The 24,286-nt window shown below is 49.5% G+C and overlaps 1 protein-coding gene across 2 annotated transcripts in view; it reads left to right on the top strand.

The window, feature by feature from the left end:
• Positions 1–24,286, top strand: part of LOC118237085 (rasGAP-activating-like protein 1) — a 33,835-nt gene that overhangs the window by 3,654 nt on the left and 5,895 nt on the right. For both annotated transcript variants that reach the window (XM_035435511.1, XM_035435510.1), the window contains exons 3-16: positions 138–251; positions 2,392–2,453; positions 4,575–4,704; positions 7,818–7,899; positions 8,982–9,122; positions 9,471–9,562; positions 11,457–11,574; positions 13,095–13,248; positions 14,640–14,704; positions 15,091–15,203; positions 16,495–16,687; positions 17,967–18,104; positions 20,762–20,906; positions 23,787–23,959. In XM_035435511.1, coding sequence (XP_035291402.1) covers positions 138–251; positions 2,392–2,453; positions 4,575–4,704; positions 7,818–7,899; positions 8,982–9,122; positions 9,471–9,562; positions 11,457–11,574; positions 13,095–13,248; positions 14,640–14,704; positions 15,091–15,203; positions 16,495–16,687; positions 17,967–18,104; positions 20,762–20,906; positions 23,787–23,959 — 1,720 coding nt within the window. The remainder of the gene's footprint in view (positions 1–137; positions 252–2,391; positions 2,454–4,574; positions 4,705–7,817; positions 7,900–8,981; positions 9,123–9,470; positions 9,563–11,456; positions 11,575–13,094; positions 13,249–14,639; positions 14,705–15,090; positions 15,204–16,494; positions 16,688–17,966; positions 18,105–20,761; positions 20,907–23,786; positions 23,960–24,286) is intronic.

The following is a 24,286-nucleotide window of genomic DNA, read 5'->3' as shown; positions in this document are numbered from 1 at the left end:
CCTGTTGTGAAGTGCTTTGAGCACACTGTTTGAACAGCCCTGGGTAAGAAAAGGTTATCTGTGTCCAGATATCAGGTATCTGTTAGATCTTTCAGTTCTGTTTTGAGCGGGACTCTGATTGGAGCTTGTTTGTACAGGACAGCCACCGTTTGGAAGAACCTCAACCCGTTCTGGGGGGAGGAGTACACCCTGCACCTGCCCATGGGGTTCCACACCCTGTCCTTTTACGTCATGGACGAGGACACGATTGGGTAAGAGTCCTGCTCCCTGCGTCCTGCACTGCTTATTCAAGCTGGTAGAGTGGACAAGGTTGTAGAGTGGGGGGGGGGGGGGGGGGTCAGCAAGACGGTCCCCGTGTCTGGATTAGAATAATGACCCCTCTGGTCTGATAGCTGCCTGAAGTCCAGCAGCACCAGCTGTGCATGAAGTGCACTCCCCTGAAGCAGCTTTGTGGCTCAGCTGGTAGACAGTAGAGTGAAAAGGCATGCTCTTCTTCATGATTGATGGAGGATATTGCAATGAGGATAGGGGCTCTAATGTGATTGGACATTCAAATATAGGGAAATGAAAAAAAATAAGGACTAGCAGTTTGTTGTAAAAAGTGAGATGAGAAAAACACTCAGAGTAGAGATCATTCGTGTTGTCAGATTCTCCCGTATGCACGTTTGTGCACGATGTCTATGGAATGGTCATTCCACCATTCTTTAGGCCTCAGCACTTGGGCTCACCCTGATTGTCCTGCATGAAGGAAAAGGGGCAAACTGCAGGTGCCCAGATGACCAGAGGAGGTGCTAGTGAGCAGTTAGGCAGGGGTTACCCTCCTGACTGAAAACTTCCCCATCTGGATGACTCTACGGCCAATTATGGCATTGCCGTGTGGGACACTGAACCACAGTCATCAACACACTGTCATATCTTTTACTGTACTGACATTAGGAGTTTCCTGTTGTTCTCGTGGTCAGGTTGATTACTTGTCTGTGATACGGTGCTGAAGTGGACCAGGGAGCATTATGAACCTGTCAGGAGTAAATCTGTCCAACCCCCGAATGCATTTCCACACGTGGAATGCACACCTTTTGTTCTCTAACACAAACTCTTAGGCAGGTGTTGGGCATTGTGTGTTTGTGTGGGTGAGGGTGTGTGTGTGTGTGTGCTTGTGTGTGTGTGTGTGTGTGTGTGTGACTATGCACGAATGCTTATGTGCATGGTACGAGGGCCTCAAATTCCCCTCCTACTGAATTAATGATGTTTTATCCTTTAAATTGTTCTGCCGGAGAGCAAACAGGTGTCATAGAGGAAGAGTACAGTTTGTGCTTTGAGGCTGTAAATGTGCGTGGCAGCCGCGGGCGGGGCTTTGTACCGTAATCACAGCGTCCGTGACCCGACTCAGACGTAATCCAGTCCAGAGCGGGAGGGACACTTCTGCTCCCACACAGGCCCATATGTGCATCTGACTCTCTCTCTCAGTTTGACTCAAATGGAGGCTGCCTGCGCTGAATCATAGGACTCCTGTTTGGGATCTGTAATTAGTTTTTTATCGATCTGTGTGGTAAACACTGCTGTTATGTGGCATCTTGTTCTCAACGAAACGGTTACAAGTCACGCCACTGCTATCGGTATTTAGCCTCTTGTTTACAAGGCACCAAGAGCTCTTCTCTGTAGAATGTGTCAGGACAGATATCATTTGTCGTGGCTGAGGCATATGTCTAGCCGACAAGCTAACTTGAGACTGATTTGAAAGTCAGAACCCCTGGTGTTTGCTAGTCAGACACACCAGGTAAATTGCACCAACAAGGCTGTCAACCTTCACTGGGCTTAATGTTTTTACGGATGTAGGGTTTCTTGGTCTCATGTCTTGCAGTCGGGATCTTGCCACAGGTGAGGGGGCGGAGCTATAGGCAGTCAAGATCAACGCGCTCTTAGCAGAGCACAGCTAACAGCAGAGTGTCACTCAGCCCGTGGGCAAAGCCTGTCATGTCCTCAATAGAAAACAAATGTCAACATGGCAGGTGCTGAGAAAAACCGGGAAATGAAATACTCTTGTTCTATGACTCTCTCTCTCTCTCACTCTCTCTCTAAAGGGCATCAAGTGCTGTTCTCTCACAAATTACTGGAGGTTTACCTCAATGGTTGTCATCTAACAAGTGTTCATCCATTTGCAACATGAAATTAATTTCATTTAAAAATAACCCTGGTATATTGTACAGTTGGATGCACTGACCACACAGCCAATAATCGGTGTGTGGCTGATAACAGTGAAGCATGGGTTCCTGCATTTCCTCAGGAACTATCTATGTCATTTTAATAATGTCCAGTAATGGAGTTACTTTTTCTGTTAAAAATCTGTTAAAATCTTTTTTCTCTCTGTCTTTCAATCTCTTTTCCCGTTAGCCACGATGATGTCATTGGGAAGATCTCTCTGAGCAAAGAGGTCATTGCAGCCCAGTCTAAAGGTAGGACCGTAGCACATTCATACAGTCCATATGGCACAGACGCTCGAAAACCATGGATAAGGAAAATCACTGCATGACAAGCAGCTTCTATGGAAGGGCTGAAATCACTTAATATTTTTTCAGCTGTTTATTGTAGCAGGTTTCTAAATGTAAATGTAAGGGTGAGTAGCTGCACGCATGCATTTTCATGCAAACTACTTTTTATTCTCAATTTCTTTTTTCCCTCGATGAAAATAGTATGTTTTTGTCTTAAACCAGTTCAGGGGGCTGAGCACTAGCACGCATGTTCTCATAAACACACTGCATAGTTACTACACCACAGCCCTATACGTGCAACTGGCATCGCTGGTACAGGTGTCAGATGGCAGGTATGTGTCAGTCTCTGGATAGCAACAACTGTCAGTACTGGCACTGGCATCACTGCTCTGAAAACAGGGGCTTCAGCTGGGGTGTCCACTCGGGAGCCTGCACACATATGCGCTTTGACTCTGTCTGGGAGTAAATGGCAGCTGTAGCTTTTTAATTCTCTACCCTCACTATCATGACAGTTTATTTCCCAGACATGTGGCACTGCAGTGACGCTGATGTGTGCTGGGGGTACTGCCCTTACCAGACTGGTGCCATGTGACCTCTGGACGCAGGGGGGCAAAAGGTCACCCAGAGCAGGATTCCCATGACCCCAGAGCATCATGGGATGTTATCAGGAGGGAGCGGAATGACGGAGGAGGCGAGCTGTAGTTGGAGCCGTGGACATTTGCTCTGACATTTTCACATGCTTTAGCAGCACCTTGATTCATGTATTTATTCGTTCTCTAAGTCATCTGTCATCTAAACTGCTGGGAACATATTTACCCCTTGATTTCCCTGCCTACAACTTGTCCTTACTCATGCTGCTTATTAAAGTGCCACTTTCAAAGAGAAATACTGTACAGCAAAAAGTAATGCATGTGGAACAGGTCATATAAATACTATATGAATAGGCCTTTTTAACAATCATATAATTATTAATTTATTTAATTAGTGTGTATAATCTGTTTGCGCAATAGTTTCCTGTACATACAGTACTGCATGTATATATGTTCTCATTGGTATGGTAATACCGTCGAAACCATGCTGTTGGTAACCACTATTCTGAGCTAGCACTTCAATCGTTGTGCCTCGCCATGGCAACACAACCTACTGCTGTTTCGTTCCGCGCAAACTTATTGGACAGACATGAAAGGCTTTTCTCCAATCAAACAGAAAACCTCACACTGGGAAATACACCAGTTGCTGTGCACCTAAATGTTAATCTATTATTTGTTTCCATCAGGAAAAAACGGTAGCAAAATAAGGAATGCAAGTGACTAAACGAAGCTAATGAGCTACAACACCTCCGGTGTAGTGTTGTGCCGCTTTTTTTGTCTTGGTAACAGTTCAATGAGTCATAGCTGTCACCCACAAAGTGGGAAAAGCAACAGCTCTGACAACTTGTCAATGTTCATCTCGCAGATAGAATTATAAAAAAAAACATAAGTTGAACTTAAATTAAGATATCGTTCTGTTGACGGACAGAAAAGCAAAGGACCTTGATTTCTGCGTATTACCAATAAATATGTTGTTTTTAGTGCTTCACCAGACTCTGCATCGCACGTCATCGCCGTTCCCCTGGGAACCTCCTGTCACACCCCCCCCAATTCCTCTTATTTTCACTCGCATGACGTCACCAGCGAACGGCCCCCCTCTCGTGGGACCACGGGACTCCTCATGTCTTCTGTGACCAATAAGAGACTACCATGAGACCCGTGTCATTCAGAACAACTTATGAAGGACGAAAAAATTGCATATGTGGATCACGTGTTGTGGTTTAATGGTATTAAGTAGAGATAGAACAGTGATGAACAACCTGTTGAGATTTAAGAGGTTTTGAATGTTCTAGAATCTCAGTCTGCATGAGACTGATGGAGCTACGGTTGTATTGTCTGAGATAGGCAGCAGCAACGCATCGCACCCTGTCGATCACTGCTGTCAGATTCCTCCTGTGTGGGTAGAGCTAACTCATCTTTACATTGTATACCGTACCTGTATAAACGAAGGGTCCATATGTAAGTGTGAATTGTCATCGTTCATTCCTGCCATCAGGACTGGATAACTGGCTGAACCTGACGCGGGTGGACCCGGATGAGGAGGTGCAGGGGGAGATCCACCTGGCCTTGGAGCTGCTGAGAGACTCCCAGAGGACCGGCCTGCGTTGCCATGTGATCGAGGCCAGGTAAGGGGGCACAACCTGCACTTACGCACAAGGTCAAGGGGCGGGCCATGGCTGGAATAATCAGACTCCCCTAGAGTTTCTCTTGAATGTGTTAGTCGACACCATAAACAGTAATCACACTGTACTTTAACCGTACTTTCCAAGTATAACCCTTTTGGCCAATGCCCATATGAGCATGACTTCTTTAGAAGGATAGTTTTGTAAGATATTGCTTCAGTTTAATAGCTGCTTTGGAATTACTTGAAGTGTATTTTCCGGCTTTAAACCACAAACTCACAGATACCTATGTAGCCGCCATTATGAAGCCCAAAGTTTTTCAGAAACTTCTGTAAGTATCTAAAATATCACATCCAGACTGGCTAGGTCAATTAAAAAATACACGAAAACCGAAATGATTTTTTAAAAACACATAAAGTGAACTATCCCTTTAACTTCTTTAAAAGGGTCCAAGTAGTAGATTTGCATAAAATCCTCTGACCTTATGAGGAGTGAATGTAATCCTGCTTTACAGGGTGGTAAGGCTACATTCAAATAATTTTAGTATTGAGTATTGAGTATTTTAAGTGAAATAATATTTTCTCCAAATATTGCAGAATATGTAGCCAGCTGACAGAAACTAATCAAATGGTGAGATTTTACAGCGAGCCAGCAAGATTAAAGTATAAAGTGTGCCCATGAAAGTAATAATGGTGTTTATGTGACTGTATTATAAGACGAAACATTGAGAAGCCATCAGTAGACATGAGTATCTGGGCGGAGACAGGATCCTGGCAGCGAGGGAGCCATTGGAGCAATCGATTGCGGATGAGACCACTCATTGGGCTTCAAGGCCAATCACAATGACTGACGCAGAAGGCGCTGTTCCTCAGAACCTGGCCAGCGTCCAATGAGGCAAATGTGCACGATGACCTTCGTTTTATTTTTATTTGATTTCTGCTTTCACTAAGGAACTTTAACAACTTATGTATCAACCCCCTGCCTGCCAACAACCTTGGATCCCACACGGGGATGGGAGCCAAGAACAGCCCTCACAGCAGACGCAAATTTGGCTGTGAGCTGAATCAACAATCTTTTGTTTGTTCAAGAAAAGTTCAAATAACAAGTTAAGAAAATGAAGAAATCAGGAAATGTGCCGACGTTTTGTTCGACGAGCCGAGCGAATGAATATCCCGTGTGTTGCGGGGGTGAGGGGAGGGGGAGGGGGAGTGGGAGGGGCTTGCCTGTCATGAACACTGACCAATGACCGACAAACCGATAACTTGAGCAGGAAAGAGAGAGTGGGACAGAGAGGGAGGGATGATGAGAGAGATTGGAAGAGAGGAGAGAGATGGTGAGAGAGAGAGTGGTAGAGAAAGGGAGAGATGGTGAGAGAGATTGGAAGAGAGGAGAGAGATGGTGAGAGAGAGAGAAAGAGAAAGGGAGAGATGGTGAGAGAGAAAGCGAGAGTGAGAGGATGAGAGAGTGGTAGGGAGAGGGAGAGATGGTGAGAGATAGAGAGAGGGAGAGATGGTGAGAGAGATTGGGAGAGAGGGGAGAGATGGTGAGAGAGAGACAAAGAGAGAGTGGTAGAGAGGGGGAGGGATGGTGAGAGGTAGAGAGAGGGAGAGATGGTGAAAGAGAAAGAGAGTAGGAGAGAGGAAGGGATGGTAGAGAGAGGAAGAGATGATGAGAGAGAGTGGTAAAGAGAGGGAGGGATGGTGAGAGGCAGAGAGAGGGAGAGATGGTGAAAGACAGAAAGAGAGTGGGAGAGAGGAAGGGATGGTAGAGAGAGGATGAGATGGTGAGAGAGTGGTAGAGAGAGGGAGAGATGGTGAGAGAGAGAGAGAGAGGTGGGGAAAGAGGGAGAGGGCTGGGGAGAGAGAGTGAGGGCTGAGGTACACAGTGTGCCAGAGGCTAGCGTGTTCTTCCTGGGAGCTGTGGGTAGTGTGATGCGGTTTTCAGTCAGAGCCGAGCGAGGGGCCAGCTGAAGCATGTGCACTGTAATCACCGCGGGCTGTAGGCGAGGCAGCTCCGCGCCGTTTTATTTCTGGAGACCCGGAAGTCCCCGTCCCCCCGACCACGCTCACGCTCACGCTCACGCTCGCGCTCGCGTGTACGCACCCTCAACACGTGCAGAACCCCTGGCCCCCTCACGCAGCCGAACGTGTCAGAGAGAGTTCTGCCGGCAGCGCTCACGGTCCCCCCCCCCCCCACGTCTAATTACCCTGAAGGGCCAGTGAGTCAGGCTCCGAGCCCTTCGCCCTCAGAGAGCTGGAAAGCATGGGCGGCTTCCGTCAGTCACGCCGGCCTCACGCTCGGAAGCCCACCGCACCAGCAGTTCTGTCAGAGGCGTTAAAAACGTGGCTCCCCTTCGCCGAAATGCCACTGCTGCCCACGGCCTACAGCCCCCCGCCCCCGTCCCTCCGGGCAGCTGTGCGCAGTCAAGGGTGTGAGAGGGTTCCGCACGCTCGCGATACTCGTGGAGATAAAAGCGCTTTTGGCCTGATGTTGTGCTCACGGTGCTCCCTCCCTCGGCGCTCCGGGGCTTGTGCAGTAAGTCCGCCCGCTAGCCGCCCGCGCGTAGCGACGCGGTCGGGCTGAGTTTGTGCCGCAGTGTTTCGGGACAGCGCCCCTGTGTGCAGGCTTTCACCGTGAGTGGAATGAGTAAATGAGCGGCATCTTCTTGTGCTTCTCTGTGTGGAAATCCTGACTCCTTTTTGCCCTGTTTTACTGCCCAATCGCCTGCTGGGCTGATGCAGTTTTTGCGCTGGAGAACTGACTGCGGACGTTGCGCAGCTGATGCAGGCAAACTGCTGCTGTTCGTCCCGCTGCTAATATGCTTCCGCCAAGCCGTGGCCCCAAATGTGCATCACTATACGGACAGTTAGCGCTTTAACATGGGATAACTGCTAAAAACCTCATTGGAACACATTACTGTTATTCAGTGTGTTTTTCTGCGGCAGTTTTCCTAAAGAGGACAACCTTCTGGGGTCTAGGCGTGGTCTGCCCAGTTTAAAATGCGTGCTGTGAGAGCAGGCTGTCCGTTGAAGAGTGACGTTTGTAATTGTTGATCAGGGGTTGTAATCGTGTGCTTGTGCATGCACGTGTGCGTTTTGTTTTTTCTACCTCCGCAGGGACCTGGCTCCCCGGGACATCTCCGGAACGTCGGACCCGTTCGCCAGAGTCCTCTTCAACAACCACAGCGCCGAAACCTCGGTGAGGAGGGAGGGGCTGAGGAACGCGGGTATCCGGGCGTCAGCGCTAGCCCCCTCATGCTAGCGGCAAAGAAGGCCTTGAGCCGCAGCGTCGGCCTATGGAGAGAGTTTTAAAGAAAGAGCTCATTCAGAGGCTCGACTCAACAGGACCTTGTTTTTATGCTCTCCGTCAAGGATTACACATCCAGGGAAGCAGACGTGCCAAACATTCTGATGATATTGTAAGGCGTTTGTTTACTTGGCATTTAAAAGCCACAGACCAGGCTAAGTGAGACAGACTCATGTCCCTGACAACCACAGACCATGTGCCAAGGACTAATGTTCTAGCATTAAAACACTGGCAAACGAGTCAAATTTTCAATCAAACATATTTTTATAGCACTTGCAGAGAAAAATTACGTGCTTTAAATATTAAAGGAAGATCAACATGATCAGAATGTTTGTGTCAGTGCTATTCATGAATAATTCATAAATTGGCTTTTGGAGGAGGGAGGCAGTTTTCACATTTATCATCAACAAAGAAGTACAAATGAATTTTCCTGCCTTGAATTTCTAAAACAAGGGAGATTATACCACAAGAATCCTTGACCATTACTGTAATTCCTTGCAGTGTAGATTCACGGGAGATGACTAACAATGAAGCTTCACAATGCACCTCTAGTTTTTCCTGTTGATTTCTCACACACAACATTTGCAGAGCAGAACATGATAGCTGGTCTACATTCAGTAGGCAAAGGGTCATGAGGTGTTTTACGCAAGGGCTTATAGGAGGTGGAGTCCCAAGCTCATTGAAAACACCCCATAAAACTCATGGTTCAGACTTCACCTCCCAGCATCCCCTCTGAGCAGAAGGGTTGCTGGCAGTTCCGATGACTGAATGCAGATACTCTGGGGTTCTGTAGAACAAGTTTGATATCTATGATGTCAAAGAGTTCGGCCAAAGTTGGAATGTGGTCATGCTAAATTCAGGAGTCATGTTGGCTTTAATTCTCACTGAGCTGCTGGAGTCTTCAGGTGCTCCTGCAGCCACCAGGGAGGTTGCAGGTACAAGAGGACTGCGTAAAGGCATCTTGTTTTTGGCAGATCATCAAAAAGACCCGTTTCCCACACTGGGGGGAGCAGCTGGAGCTGGAGTTGGATGCGGAGGAGGTGACGGAGGGGGCCAGCCTCACCCTTGAAGTGTGGGACTGGGACATGGTGGGCAAGAACGACTTCCTGGGGAAGGTATCCCACAAAAAAATGATCTTTTCACCACACTCATATATCTGATGAAAAGACCTAAACAGGTGTGCGTCAAAAAGCAGAATATCGTGCTAAAAACCCACTCCGACTTATGAGTGGCCAAACGGATGGGAGCACCGAAAACTCTCACAGGGGTGCCAGCCAATGGCAGGATCGAAGGTACCCTTCAGTGAGCACACTTGTGCAGAAATGTTCCATGACTGCAGCTGTTCTAATGAGGAACCGGAGGGGGAAGTCTCCCTCCATTACTGGTGTGTTTATGTGCAGCAGGCGCTGTGGGTTTGTCCACTGAGTCGTAGACGTCTTGTTTTCCTGTGTGCGGACCTTCAGGTGGAGATCCCCCTCGCCTGCCTGTACAAGACCCCTCTGTTGCAGGGCTGGTTCCGGTTGTTGCCTCTGGGGAACACTGAGGACGACGCAGGGTGAGGCCTGGTCCTTGCATTAAAACCGCGTGTGTTTGTGTTTGTATGCTTCTGCGTGTGTGTGTGTGTGTGTGTATGCTTCTGCGTGTGTGTGTGCACGCGCATGGACACACGCGTGTGCATTTGTGGGAGAGAGAAGGAGATTGGACGAAGGAGAAATGGCGAGATGCGTTCTGTGATACGTGTACGGTTTTGAAATCCAAACCCGTGTTTGTCTGGCCCGTAAATCAAATTGAACTGGGGGTGGCAGAGGGCGTGGCGCGGAGAGCGAGTGAGAGAGGCGGAGAATACGAGAGAGGAGCGTGACAGCGCTTTCTCCCTCAGTTCTGAAAGGGTGGGCAATTGCAGGCGACACGGCAGACGTTCGAGCCCTGATTTAAGGACGCCTCACTCCCTGTCCTTAATGTCAGCGGCCAGCTTTGACGTCACTGCGTCTGCTGCAGAGTCAGAGGTGCTGGTGCTCCTCTTCCTACTGCAGAGAGCGGCCTGCTGAACACAGGGCTGAACACAGGGCCACACCCGTTCTCTCTCTCTCTCTGTCTCTCTCTCTCTCTCTCTCTCTCTCTCTCCCACTCTCTCTCTCTCAACTCTCTCCCTCTCTCTCTCTCTCTCCCTCTCTTAACTCTCTCTGCCTCTCTCTTGTCTCTCATCTATCTCACTCTTTCTCCCTCTATCTTTCTTTTCCTGCTTTATCAGTCTATCATTTTCTTTCCTCGCTCTTATTTCTTGATTCAGTTCTGTTAAAATCTCTGTATTGGCATACAAAAGCTGTGAAGAAAATAAATGATGCATTGATATCTTTCGACACCACCAGTCATGTTCCTAATAGTAGAATATAAATAGCAGTAATAATAACACAACAATAAAAATAGCGCATAAATTATTTGGCCTTAGTGGTCACTGTCCATTGGGCCTAGACAAATTTGGACGGTTAGTTTAAAGTCTTTTCCTCTCCAAGTGGGATTCACAATTCCCAAAGTATTGTAGAACTTGGGAATGTTATTTATTTATTTATTTTTGCCTTCATTTTAGTTTTTTTTTCTCCGATTGAAGCTCTCTCTGAATTATGTGTACTTCTGACATTTAAAAAGTCTCATTTTCTCTGTTCCTCTTTTTCTCTCTCTTTTTTTTTTTTCCGAGCCGTCGCGCTCGAGAGCTCGTAGTGAAACAGGACGCTCGGAGGCTTAGCGAACATCTGCTCACTAATGATAACACTTAGAAAGCACAAATCCGTCCTGAGCGCGAGCGCGAACCCGGGCCGGCGGGTCATTAGGGACTGAGTCACCGGCGGAGGGTGTCTCCCTCCTGAAAGCGCACATTTATTTTCTGCGTGGCGAGAGAGGGAGCTTACCGCGAAAGTCAGAACTGAAGGGCTCTGCCGCGTGTGATCTCCCTCTTCCGACTAAACGCCCCGCCCTCCATTTCCTCCTCGGGACCTACAGGTCATTTTCTGTGTTTGTAGTGAATAGAACCAAGTTTCAATCTGCCCGTCATTTGTAAAAAAGATTTCCTGCCCGTATTTCCTGTACTGAAGTGACGCAGGTTGGGCTGACACGCTGACGTTCTGCGGACCTTAGGGGGAAACTTATTTTTCGCCGGGTGGCATGATTATACAAAAATGAAGTTAAACAGAACGGTGTCCCTTGGGTTCAATGGAAACTGTATGATGTGTGAGCTGGTTCCTAGGCGAGTTGAATATTTGGGGGGCGAGACAGGTAGGTTTTCTCTTGATACCGTTTCATAGGCTGCCTTCAATGTAATGAGGAGGGACAGCCCTACCAGAGGAGAATGGGGTTTGATTCTGGTTTGATGGTGGTGCGTCTGTGCTGGAGCGGGTGTTTGTAACTGTGGCAGTGTGTGGGGGTGTCTCTGAGGTCCTCTGCCTTTCCCACAGGGGTAAGCTGGGGGCCCTGCGGCTGAAGGTTCGGCTGGTGGAGGACCGTATCCTGCCCTCCATGTACTACCAGCCACTCATAGACCTGCTGGTGGAGTCGGTCATCTCCCCCGCAGAGGTCAGGGTCTCCAGGGTCAGCCCTGTCAATGAATGGTCTTACATTTGCCTAAACTTTTAGCATGCATGATGACAACAGGGTGGACACATCCTCCCCAACTTTGGGAAAACATCAATTCCCTCCCAGTATTATCATGTTACATTGGGTGCTACTGTTAATGTCCCTCCAACACAGAAATCCTAAATAAAATTTTGCTTGTTGCCACACCTCCCCAAAGTTGAAGTGAGGTCTATGCCCATGGTTATGTGTAGCTTTTAAATCTGGAAGTGGGCTGCGGGGCTGTGGACTGGCACGCTGGTACGGGCACACCTTACCATCGTGAATGGAATCCCCATTATGCCAGGCATGCGGGGTTCCAGCCAACAGGATTGGCTGGTTGATATTTGGCTTGGCCTCTGATTGGTCAGACACCAGTCTGCCTGTAGCAGCTGCATGTGAATGCAGAAGTCCTCTCAGTCAGTGACTTCTCTGCTCCACTGATGGAGCAGAGAAGTTTGGCCATTCTAAACGGGGAGAAAAAAATATTGTTTGGTTTAAATCAGTTTTTAAAAAACCCAGAGGACATGGTCGTGACATGGTAACTATAACTTTATAAACTTTTTAACTTTATAAACAAACTAGCAATGGCATAAATGCATTTCCTTTGAAACGTGTAAAAACTAGACCTGAATGGAGACTTCCTCCCCCACTCTGGAACGCCCTGTCTGTTTTGCCACAGAATGTAAATGAAAATAAAAAGCATCTGAAGACCAGAGTAGGCTTGAGCAGTGGAGCAGCCCTAGAGAGCAGCTCTAGAGAGTTCTGCGTTGGTACAGTAAGGACTCGTCGCTCGGGCATATGGGGAGGTGAAACATAAGACGCCCAGCAAAGCTCTCAGTCTCCCTTTCATTTGTGTAACATTAATCTGAGTTTCTACGCGAGTCCACCATCTGCGGCGTGAATGTCAGTGACACACACCACGGGCACACAGGACGCCTGCATGCACACGATGGTTGCTGCGATATCTCCATATCGTTGATGTGCCTTTAAGAACTGCAGTAGCCTTAGCGCTGCTTAGTTACAGTATGATAAGCTGCAAACAATGACTCAGACCACAAGCTTAAGTTAAATAAGGCATTTTTTATATAAAACAACAATCCTCTAACAATTACTTAAAAAATGAGCTTCAATAAATAACCTAAACGAACATCATGATAAGTATGTATGAATGCTTAACAGTTAAGAAACATGAACATTTAAATAACATAATATTAAATCAAATCAAGTGTGTTAAATAAAAAAAATTTTTCTCAGTACTTCGATATTTTCATATTGGTTTTATTTAAAAAAATGTATGTATATTTTATCCTTAAAAGAAGAAATGATAATTTAAAATATTGTAGCTATAGACAATCATAACGGCAGTATCCTCAAATATGTTGATATACGATATTAATGGACACACGCACATACACAGACACGCACTTGTGTGCGTGCACATGCATGCAGTCTCATCTCCCTCCTTGCCTGTCCTTCTGCAGGTGGAGGACACCACCCCCTTGACCATGCTAGAGGAGGTAACCACTGTGGAGAGCCGACAGGACGTTGCCATGACGCTGGTGAAGATCTACCTGGGGCAGGGGCTGGTGGTACCCTTCCTGGACTACCTCAACACCCGTGAGGTCAACCACACCTGTGAGACCTGGGATGGGGTCGGGGGTGGGTGTGGGGTGCATGGTCAAAATTTAAGCTGCTTCTATGCACCTTAATGCTTTCCAGCCTATTCCAGATATTCGCTGTCCCAGGGTCCGTAGGGATATGTCGGAGGACGGTAAGGACAGCGCTGCCTGTCTGAGCTCTGACAGAACGCGCGTTTGCACTGAGCGCGCTCGGGAGAGGCTCACCTGCACGGGCTGCTGGGCACGTCCCGCGGAGAGGCGGGAGTGCCGTCGGTATTTAACTCTGATTTGACGGCCGGTCTCTAAGGCAGCGCAGCCGTGCTGTGTGTGGGCGGCACAGCCGCGCCGCCCGCCGGGGCTATATTTATCCGCCACCAGCCGGCTCGGCAGCACCCATTATTTTTCAATCATTTTATTCCTTCTCTTCTCGGTTTTTTAATTGTGCTTTTTATTTCTCCGTCTTTCGTGGCCACGCTCTTCTTTCGCTTGGCTCTTCCCTGCCTATACGTTGTATTAATTACGGCGGTGTGGGGGTGAAAAAAGTGTCTTAAGTTTCCATAGCAACTCCGCAGGAAACAGATTTAAGAGGGAGTGCACCGATCACAAGATCGGAATGGATAACCAACAGCAGAGGAAATAGGGGGAACATTATTACATGCAGAACACACGGTGCCGCACTCAGGTTTGAATTTAACTGTTGGCGTGCCAGAGAACCTCCGAACCAAACTGCCCAACTGCCCAGAAGAGCAGCCCCAGCCACCAATTAATAACACCAACCTTTCGGCCTACGAAAAAATACTCTTTTGTCAGCCAGGCAACAAGGCACTGTCGTCATGACAACTCCTATGTGTCCCTTGAGGGGTAAAGGTTATTTTCGGTAAGGGCGAAAACGAGGAGGTCACTTCGTGTATTTTTTCAGCTGTGCGTTGTTTTAAAGATATCAGCTCAGTGAGGGCATCACGGGCGTGGGATGAGACATCCGTCACCATTTCCCCTTTCAAATTAATGAATTAATTCCAGCTATTTTTGTAGCACCTATGCCATTTTTTTTCCTGAGCGGAAAACCTATCCTTTTATAATGAATCAAGTAATTAATTTTCTTTAATGAGGAGGGATAGCGTTTGTTGTAGTGACGGGGTAGTCATTTGTCGCCATAGTAACCTCAGGATGTGCTGAATAGGAGTTGGTGAGGGTGTAAGAAAAGCCTGATGATGTCACAGCTCCTTTGTTATGGCCACCATGTGCATATAAGAAAGACAGAGCAAAGTCGAATAAGATATGTAACTGTATCAGGAGCATATGTGTAATGTTGCTTGTGTCTGCTGTGTGTTCATGTATGGCCTGAGAGAGAGAATGTGAGCAGCCGTTGATGTGAGTGTCCTCTCCTTCTCCCCGTCTCTCCCCCAGCGGACCCAAACACCCTGTTTCGCTCCAACTCCCTGGCGTCCAAAGCCATGGAACAGTTCATGAAGGTGTGTGCTAACTCTCACTCTGCCTCACTCTCAGTGTCTCACTCCCACTTTCCATCTGTTGCTCTTTCTCCCTCTATCTCTCTCTCACTCTCCCTCTGTCTCTCTCACTCTCACCATCTCCACCATGAATCATTCTCACTCTCCGTGTCTCTCTCATTCTCACCCTCCTTAGGTCTCTGTCTCTCACTCTCAGCCTGTCTCACTCTCACTCTTCCTGTGTCTCACTCTCCCTCACACTTTTCACCCACTGCCCTCTCAGCACATTTCCAGTTTCACCTTTCCTCAGCTGCTCTGCCCTGCGTGGCTGTTAAAGTGTAGTTTTTAAAGGCACTTCCTATGTGTGACCCCGCCCACCCCCCACTCGGACCTGTGTGCTGTTTTGGCAGGCAGTGGGGATGCTCTACCTGCACGAGGTGCTGAAGCCCATCGTCAACCGCATTTTTGAGGAGAAGAAATACATCGAGCTGGACCCCTGCAAGATCGAGCTGAACCGCACCAGGTGAAGGGGGCCTGGGGGAGGAGGGGTGGGGTGGAGCAGGTTTTCAGGACCACTGGCACCACAGCAGTCCTTCATTAGCATCTCTTCAGCTGTCAGCAGGGCCGTTTGATTGCTTAGGCAGTCCTCCTTGGCACTACAGATATACACTGATACCTTCCAGAAAAGAATGATGGGAGAGTGAGTTTTTATGAAACCGCAAATCCTCCCCCAGTGATTAAACATTAGAGGCTCTTGATTGGTCCTCCCCGAGTGATTAAACATTAGAGGCTCTTCATTGGTCCTCCCCCAGTGATTAAACATTAGAGGCTCTTGATTGGTCCTACCCTGGTGATTAAACACTAGAGGCTCTTGATTGGTCCTCCCCCAGTGATTAAACATTAGAGGTTCTTGATTGGTCCTATCCTGATGATTAAACATTAGAGGCTCTTGATTGGCCCTCCCCCGGTGCAGTGGGCTCCAGGTGCAGGTGTACACAGCCTGGCTGCAGTGCCCAGGTGTTGGCCAGACTCTGTAGCTGCAGCTTTAGCAGAGCGGTAATGAGCTGCAGCAGAGCAGCCAGCTGCCAGCTCCCTCACAGCGCTCCTTGAGGAGAAGACACCCATCCAGAAATGAAGAAAGGGAGGGAATAGGGGAAAGCCAGTTGCCTGGCAACCGTAGAGAAAAACCTTCTGAGATGCATATCTCTAAATCCCCCTCCCCCCTCCCCATCTCCAATATCCATTCAGATATGGCTCTTCACTCAACCTCGGCCTTGTAAGGGTTGATTTCAGTCCCTTTGCCCTGGGACGTGTAACTCACAGGACAGCAGGACATCGCACTAAAGGCTTTGCTAATACACAAATGGAGGGTACCTACATCAGCAGTTCACAGCTTGAGACTAGACCAAACAAGACGCCGAAAGATCACAATTTGAAAGATGAATCGAGGCTGTTGAGGAGGCCGTGCCAGGGTGAGGGGGTTTCAGTCTGCAGGAATGTCCGCATCCACCATCTCGTTGCGTGAGAGCGATTGGTCAGGTCTGCCTGCAGCGGCCGTGCTGTAGATTTAATAGGCGGGCAGCTCAGCTGGTGGACTGCACAGTGAAAAGAGCTGGCGGGAGGAGGGAGGGTTTGTGCTTCTGATGTGTTGATGAGACGGCCATACAAATATGGGCAAAAATCGAACAGGTACAAAAACCATATTAAAAAAGATGAGGCGCGCCAGGACGAGATGTTGCTGAAGGCGGAAGCGCAGACAGTTTATCTTCCCCTTCCTCTCTCCCCTCCTCTCCCTCCCGGCCCCGGCGGCGCAGGCGGATCTCCTTCAAAGGGGCGGTGTCGGAGGCGGAGGTGCGGGACAGCAGCGTGGAGCTCCTGCAGGGCTACCTGGCCGGCATCATGGAGTCCATCGTGGGCTCGGTGGCCCAGTGCCCGCCCGTCATGAGGGTGGCCTTCAAGCAGCTGCACAAGAGGGTGGAGGAGCAGTTCCCCGAGCCGGAGAACGAGGTCAGCGCACGCACACGCGCATCGCAGTGCCGCACACGTGCATCGCAGTACCGCACAACTGCACGCTACTCCAAAAAAGGGTTCTCCCTAGACCCATACACTAAAGGGTTCTTTGGTTTGTGCCTTTGGTGAAGGTACTCTCTTTTACTACTTTTTGAAGCTTTCACCTAGAATCCTATCTAAAAGATTCCACTGAGAACTTCCTACGGGTTTTACTTCTAACACTCGGAATAGTTCTACTTGGAAGGGTTGAATCTTCTGAGAGTTCTTCATCCTCTAAAAAATCCTGAAAGAACTCTGCCCAAAAGGTTATGAATAAAGGCTGTTTGAGTTACTCTGTTCTTCAGATTACCATTGAGAATCCCTTTCTTACAAAAAATAAAGAGAGCATCAGATGAAAACACTTCTAGGTAGAACCTTTGATGACTATTAGCTTGGGTCACAGTCATTTAATCAATGTACACCCAAATACTGAGATTGCTGAAGGTAAGATCAGACTCCTAAACTGCAGATGATGCAGATGCATCCATACATACACAACACAGCACAGTGACACACTAGAGAAACACAGTCGGATGCACACCACACAGAACTGTGCATTTACACTAATCCCAGCACATTAGCAGAGTACACACCCAAACGCGGACAGACGTGCCCGCACACACGCGGCTCTTCCACCAGCAGGTGTTAGAGCACACAGCCCGACAGGACGAGGTGACACGGCGACGGTCCGACCTTGGGCGTGTCTGCTGCCCACGGGCGCTCTCCGTGCGGGGGCGGGGGCCGTGGGCGGGCCTCAGAAACGGCCCCCGGGGCGTCCTCGAAACGCCAGCTCAGCACAGAGACGGTCCCGGAGAGCCCCTGCTCACGGCTGCCTCCATTACTGTATCTAAGCTGCGTTCTTCCTGAAGCTAACCGCCTGCTTACATCACACACGAGTGGGGCAGTCTAAGGGCTCAATCGCACACATTCTGATTAGACTCGGCAGGGTAGTATAATGGGTAAGGAGCTGGTCTTGTAACCTAAAGGTCACAGGTTCGATTCCCGTGTAGGACGCTGCCGTTGTACCCTTGAGCAAGGTACTTGACCTGCATTGCTCCAGTATACATATACAGCTGTATAAATGGATGCACTGTGAATGCTATGTAAAAAGTCGCTCTGGATAAGAGCGTCTGCTAAATGCCTGTAATGTAATGTTTTGAGATGTAGAGGTGCCGGTCTGAAGGAGAGAGCCCCTCAGAGCTGACTCTCTCCTCTCCTCCGCGCTCCCTCCCTGCAGGATGTGAAGTACCTGGCCATCAGCGGCTTTTTCTTCCTGCGCTTCTTCGCTCCCGCCATCCTGACCCCCAAACTCTTCCACCTGAGAGACCACCACGCCGACACGCGGACCAGCCGCACACTGCTGCTGCTGGCCAAGGTACCAAACACGCACACGCACACTCTCACTCTCACTCTCACACACATGCACTCACACACACGCTCTCACACACGCTCTCACACACACACACACACACACACACACACACACGCTCACACACACGCTCACACACACGCTCTCACACACACACACACACACACACACTCACACACTCTCACTCTCACACACACGCACTCTCACACACGCTCTCACACTCACACTCACACACACGCTCTCACACTCACACACACACTCACACTCACACACACGCTGTCACACACACACACACACTCACACTCACACACACATACTCACACACGCTCTCACACTCACACGCACGCTCTCACACACGCTCTCACATACGCTCTCACACACTCACACACTCACACACACACACACACACACTCACACACGCTCTCACACTCCGTCTCACACTCACATTCTCGCACTCACACACACACACACACACACACACACACACACACACTCACACTCTTCCTCACAGTCACACCACGGCCAGCCCAGTCATAATACTGTCCAAACACCCAAATCTCATCACCAGCGCACAAACACATGCACACCGCAAACATCACTGGCCCAGTCCTCATTACCATTACCATAAGGCTTTACAAACACTCGTGAACGCAACAGTGTACATAGCAAATATACACCTACACACATGCACTGTCCTTGATAAACTGCCTCTGTCTGTCTGTACATTCTCCTTCCAGAAACATTTCCCTTTACAAACTAGGATTTATGAGCATACAGATTACCCTGTCACTATGTAGGAAGGTCAGTTAGCACTTATCAGTGCTGTTTTCGGAAGCCAGTTGTTTTATCAATTTTTAAATTGGTAATGCAACTGACATTTGAAACTGTTTTAGTTGATTTGTTTTGGTGGAGGCAGCGAGAAGAGCCTTGGGCCTTCTCTCTGGGGCCCATGGAACCTGACTGTGGCTGTGTCTCAGAGAGGAGCTGTCCGTGGTGCTGAAAGCCTGTTGCTACGTGTCCACCAAAGAAAAGCTGCTATTTTTACCCCCGCTGCGGCTAGCCTCTCGTTCAAAGCTGAGCCTCGGAGGGTGAAGTGGAGCTCTGCTTCCTCTCTCCCCTCCATCCCCACCCCCCCTCCCCCACCCCACCGCTTCTCCTGGGCCAGGTGTGGGGAGGACAAAGAGGGACACACTGCGAGCACGGTCTGGGCGTGTTTGATCTGAGAGACAGCTAGGACTGAGACAAAGAGAGAGAGAGAGAGAGAGAGAGAGAGAGAGAGAGAGAGAAAGAGAAAGAGAGAGAGAGAGAGAGAGAGAGAAAGAGAGAGCAATTTCAGCAAACCAATACTGTAGCAGTGTATAAATTGCAATTACCATGGTGATGACAGTAGGGTAATGTCTAATGGAAAAAGACCGATCAAAAAAAGAAAAGAACTGCTTCTTATTTGTCTTGTGTTAGTATTTACTAGGTTGGTGTGTTCGCGGAGAGCTCTGTTGAATCTGACACATTTTCTTCATGATACAGTGTTCTGCCAAGTGCACACGCCTCTCAGTGTCTTTATGGCCGGGGGTTTGGGTGCTGTGTTACAGTACGAGACGTCCATCGCCACGGTGCTGCGCTTATGCACACCCCTTCATGAATACACAAGAGAGGCATCGAATTGCAACGTTTAGGCTTCGATGATAAGGAGACTAAACATTCATACACACACACACACACACATATCTGGCGCAGAGTATCTGTTAGGTTTATGGAACCTGTGCTGTAATCTCCCTCTGTTCTCCAGCGGGCAGCTTTCTGTCTCGATCGCGGCCTCGCGTAGCTGAGCCACTGCAGCGAGACTCCGAGCCGCCGAACGTTCCTGTTGTTCGAGTTGTGATGAGTCACACTGCGAGGCCTGTCCACGCTCCGCCGTCCTGTTGACTAAATGTACCCGTTTTTCGGTGACGCCGCGTCCCTGGCGCTCTGAGAGCTGGCTTCAGCCGAGACTCTTCACCGCTCAGCGCGTTTCTGACGGTCAGAGCACCCGCCCGTGGCCGGGCTTGTGACAGCGCAGATGAGCGTGGTCTCTGTGGACGAGACTCGGCTAAGGAAGAAGTAGCGTTTATTTTTAAGTCAGTTAAGGGGTGGTCTCTCAAACTGATGGAAAGCGGGCCTGTGTTTGAGGACGATGGTAACTGTATGGAGCATTGTGCCGGTGGGCCGTGTGGCTGGTGACAGAGCAGTGTGTTTGTGTGTGTGTGTGTGTGCGTGTGTGTGTACATGTGCATGTATGTGTGTATGGACATGTGCGTGTACACACATGTGCATGTATGTGTGTGTGTGTGTGTGTGTGTGTGTGCGTGTGTGTGCAGGCGGTGCAGAGCGTGGGGAACCTGGGCCTCCAGCTGGGGCACGGGAAGGAGCAGTGTGTTTATGTATGTATATGTGTATGTGTGTGTGTGTGTGTGTGTGCAGGCGGTGCAGAGCGTGGGGAACCTGGGCCTCCAGCTGGGGCATGGGAAGGAGCAGTGTGTTTATGTATGTATATGTGTATGTGTGTGTGTGTGTGTGTGTGCAGGCGGTGCAGAGCGTGGGGAACCTGGGCCTCCAGCTGGGGCATGGGAAGGAGCAGTGTGTTTATGTATGTATATGTGTATGTGTGTGTGTGTGTGTGTGTGCAGGCGGTGCAGAGCGTGGGGAACCTGGGCCTCCAGCTGGGGCACGGGAAGGAGCAGTGGATGGCGCCGCTCCACCCGGTCATCCTCCGCAGCGTCGCCTCCGTCAAGGACTTCCTGGACAAGCTCATCGACATCGACCACGACAACGGTGAGCCGCCGCCCTCTCTGCCGCGTGTAACACCACGGGGGGAGAAAAAGCCGGAGTGCCTCGCAAGCACACGGGTGTGGACACGAGCATTCGCATACCCCACATCTCCAATGGGCATCCTTTTAGTGAAGAGAACTGCAAAAATGCAACCAATAAAATTAGATCTACTGTCTGCTTTAAAAATGTTTGTTTTGCCTTACAAAGCAGCTGTTTATCATTGCAAACAATACACACACATTCTTGCATACACCACATGCTACCCAGCCCTTACTGATAATTCCTATTACTGCACATTACCCCCCTATAACTGCACCAAACTGTGCTATTGTAATTATTTCTCAGTTGCAGAAATCCCTGTGAGTGCACTTTACCTGGATATTCTCACATAATCCCGGTAAGCCCCTTTGCTGGCTGTGCTGTGTAATTGAATTCGGGATGTAGGAGTCTTTGCATATCCAGAAATCCCAAACTAGAGTGCAAAGACAGGGACCTCCCGACGGCGGGATTTTCAGCGAGCGCTGGCGATTAGCCGCCGTGGCCGCCGCTGCCAGCCGGGCCTCGCACGGCCATCTCTCTGCTCTCTGATTGGCTGATCGCTGAGGTGGTTGTCGGTTGCCTCTCAGTAAGTCGGAGTGTACCCTAGTAACGGGAGACACTGAGATCAGACATCCCCCCCCCCCCCCCCCGTGGATCTGCTAGCTAGGTTAAGTGAGCGCTTGGCAGACGTGCCCAGAAAACTCGGGTGTCAGTGTGGGAGGTCAGTTATTGCCAAAATACGCTTGACAAAGACCGGTGAAATATTCATGGCTGGGAACGCGGTTACGAGCGAGCGAGCAAGCAAGCGAGCGGGCGTGGCAGGCTGTGGAGGGCCGTGGCGGCCGGCCCGCGGGGCATCTGACCGGGCGGGCCTCGCCACCCCCGAGCGCCGCACTGCTGAGCCGAGCGCATTCAAGCCCGGCGATCCCCTCGCCGCATCCCAGCAGGCACCGGGGCGGCGATACGAGTCCTTATGAAATATCACCTTCCCATCTCTCCCTGCCATCTCGCGCCGACTAATTTCCTTCAAAGGAACGAGTTAACATTTAATGCAGCTCGTGTAAAAGCATCGGCGTGTGCGTCGCTCCACTGGACGGGAGCGTTTCGGGGGGGGGGGGGGGGCGAGGGAAGGGGAGGGGGGAGAAGCTAATCTAATAATAAAAGTGGCGGGATGAAATGTGAAACGCTAAGAGCCGCTGGAGGTTTGACTGCTTCCGAGCTCCTTGGGTTGGTATGGCGGTATGATATGGCGGTATGATATGGCGGTTGATGTGGTGGTATGATATGATTGTCATGTTCTTTGATGCTTGTGAGCGGTCTTTGTGGGCCGTGTGTTAAACCTGAGTGGGGCTGAGCAGGCTGGAGTTGCAGTAAGTCCAGCTCTTGTAGGAAAGGGCCTCCCGGCTGAGACTAGCTTCCACTTTTCAATAAGCCTCTAAACCTCTGCTACACAATGCAGCAAAGTCATGAGGCAACAGGGACATAGGGGGCACACACACGCATGCACAAACACACACATGCATGCACAAACACACACACACATGCACACATACACACGCCCACACACACGCCCATCTCAGAGGAACCGCTGAAACCCAAGGGCCTCTCAGCTCATCCTGTTCTTCAGACAGATGCAGCAGTTCTTCAGACAGATGCAGCAGGCCGTGAGTTTGGCATGAAGGAAGGATGTGCACACGGTGCCCCTGGGGTATCTCTCCACTTCCTCCTAGACTTCCTCCACACTTTTTAAAGCTATTTATGCACACAGGGTTTGCTGTGCTCATTTGCATGCCGCTCCCCTCAGTAGCAGTAATTGCTAAAGCAGGTTTACAACGCCGCCGCTGTATCATTATGAACATAATGCGGGAAATTGCTCCGCTCTGCGCGTAATAGGAGCAGCCTGCTGCGCTCGAGCCTCGTTGGCTCTCTGCGCTCGGCTATGTGCGCTAATTGCAGCCTCGCTCTCACAAACGTGGCAGAGACAGAATCTGCGAAGGAAAGTGCGGCTCGCTGGATGATCTTTCCTTTTATTGTGCGTCTTCATCATCCCTGCTCAAAAGAGGTGAAACTGCTTATGTAAATGACCGTTACTGTACTCATATCTCTTTTTGCCTTTCGAAAAGGCTTCAGCATTACCTGGTTAACATTATTATACAGCGCCCCCTTGTGTTCTTTTCAGGCAGGTACATTCTCGAAAGGCCTGAAAACCTCAAATCCTGTTGTGTGCTGGCTGAAATAATAGCAGGCACCACAGAATCGTAAAGCAGAGCATTTGTCTGTTTTGTCGTGCTACTCAACTTAACTGAATTCAACTGTAAGTTGATCAATGTTCTGCGAGCTGTATAGATATATAGCAAGTTTAGATACGGCAAAGCAACACATTGCGGAATATGAAAACCTTTTCCCAGTTATTATGTTGAACAGTGTTAATGATATTGTCAGAAATCTCTAACATTTCTGGCCAAGCCTGAGAGAGCATGTTCACACTGTCAGATACAGTAGCTCGGTAAAAGTTATCTTTAGACTGGGTTGGTTAGCCCTCATCCTGGAGAAACAGTCTGCTGGTTTCTGGGTCTACGTAGGTCTGCAGCCGCTGCAGATCCAAGAAACCTGGTGAGCTGTTTGAGCTTGGATCTACAGACTAATCTGTATCAATTAAAGCAACTGATGATAGTTCACTCAGCTGAGCTTGTTTCTGGCTCTACACTGATCTGCAACCACTGTAGATTCAGGAAACTAGGTCAGTTGGCTTAATTAACGAATTAAGCTCTGAGTAATAACGAGAACCGTGTTTGACCACCCCTGGCTCCTGTGAGTGATGCGCCTCTCTGTCGCCCCCTGCAGTGTCGGAGGTGCCCCAGCGGGCGGTGTTCCTGCCCTCGGTCACCGTGAAGGAGGGGTACCTGCACAAACGCAAGGCCGAGGGGCCCCAGCTGCTCACCCGCTTCGCCTTCAAGAAGCGCTACTTCTGGCTGAGCAGCGAGACCCTGTCCTACGCCAAGACCCCCGACTGGCAGGTCTGTTCCCCCCTCCCCTTCCTGTCTGACCCCGGGTCCTCCAGTATCCCAGTCCCTCCTCAGTCATCCGCACCAAACCATAGAGTTACCAAATCACCAGATTCACTCTGCAATCAGTGTCATCTCTGCATCGCAATAGACACCAGTCGGGCCAGTGCTGTCAAGGCTAATACCGCTGTACCACAAAGGAGGATAGAAATCAGTTATCGGGAAGCGAGTAGGTAGCCTGCCGGTTCTGTCCTCCAGCAGCTGAATGCCTTTTCCAGAGGAATACATTACCCCACAGAACAGACATTGTGATCAGCCCCTGATCCTGTAATTTATTTC

Source organism: Anguilla anguilla, chromosome 10 (assembly GCF_013347855.1).
Source record: "Anguilla anguilla isolate fAngAng1 chromosome 10, fAngAng1.pri, whole genome shotgun sequence".
In the NCBI taxonomy this organism is placed as follows: Eukaryota; Metazoa; Chordata; class Actinopteri; order Anguilliformes; family Anguillidae; genus Anguilla; species Anguilla anguilla.
Note: the sequence above shows the minus strand (reverse complement) of the source record. Positions and strands in the feature narration are given on the sequence as shown.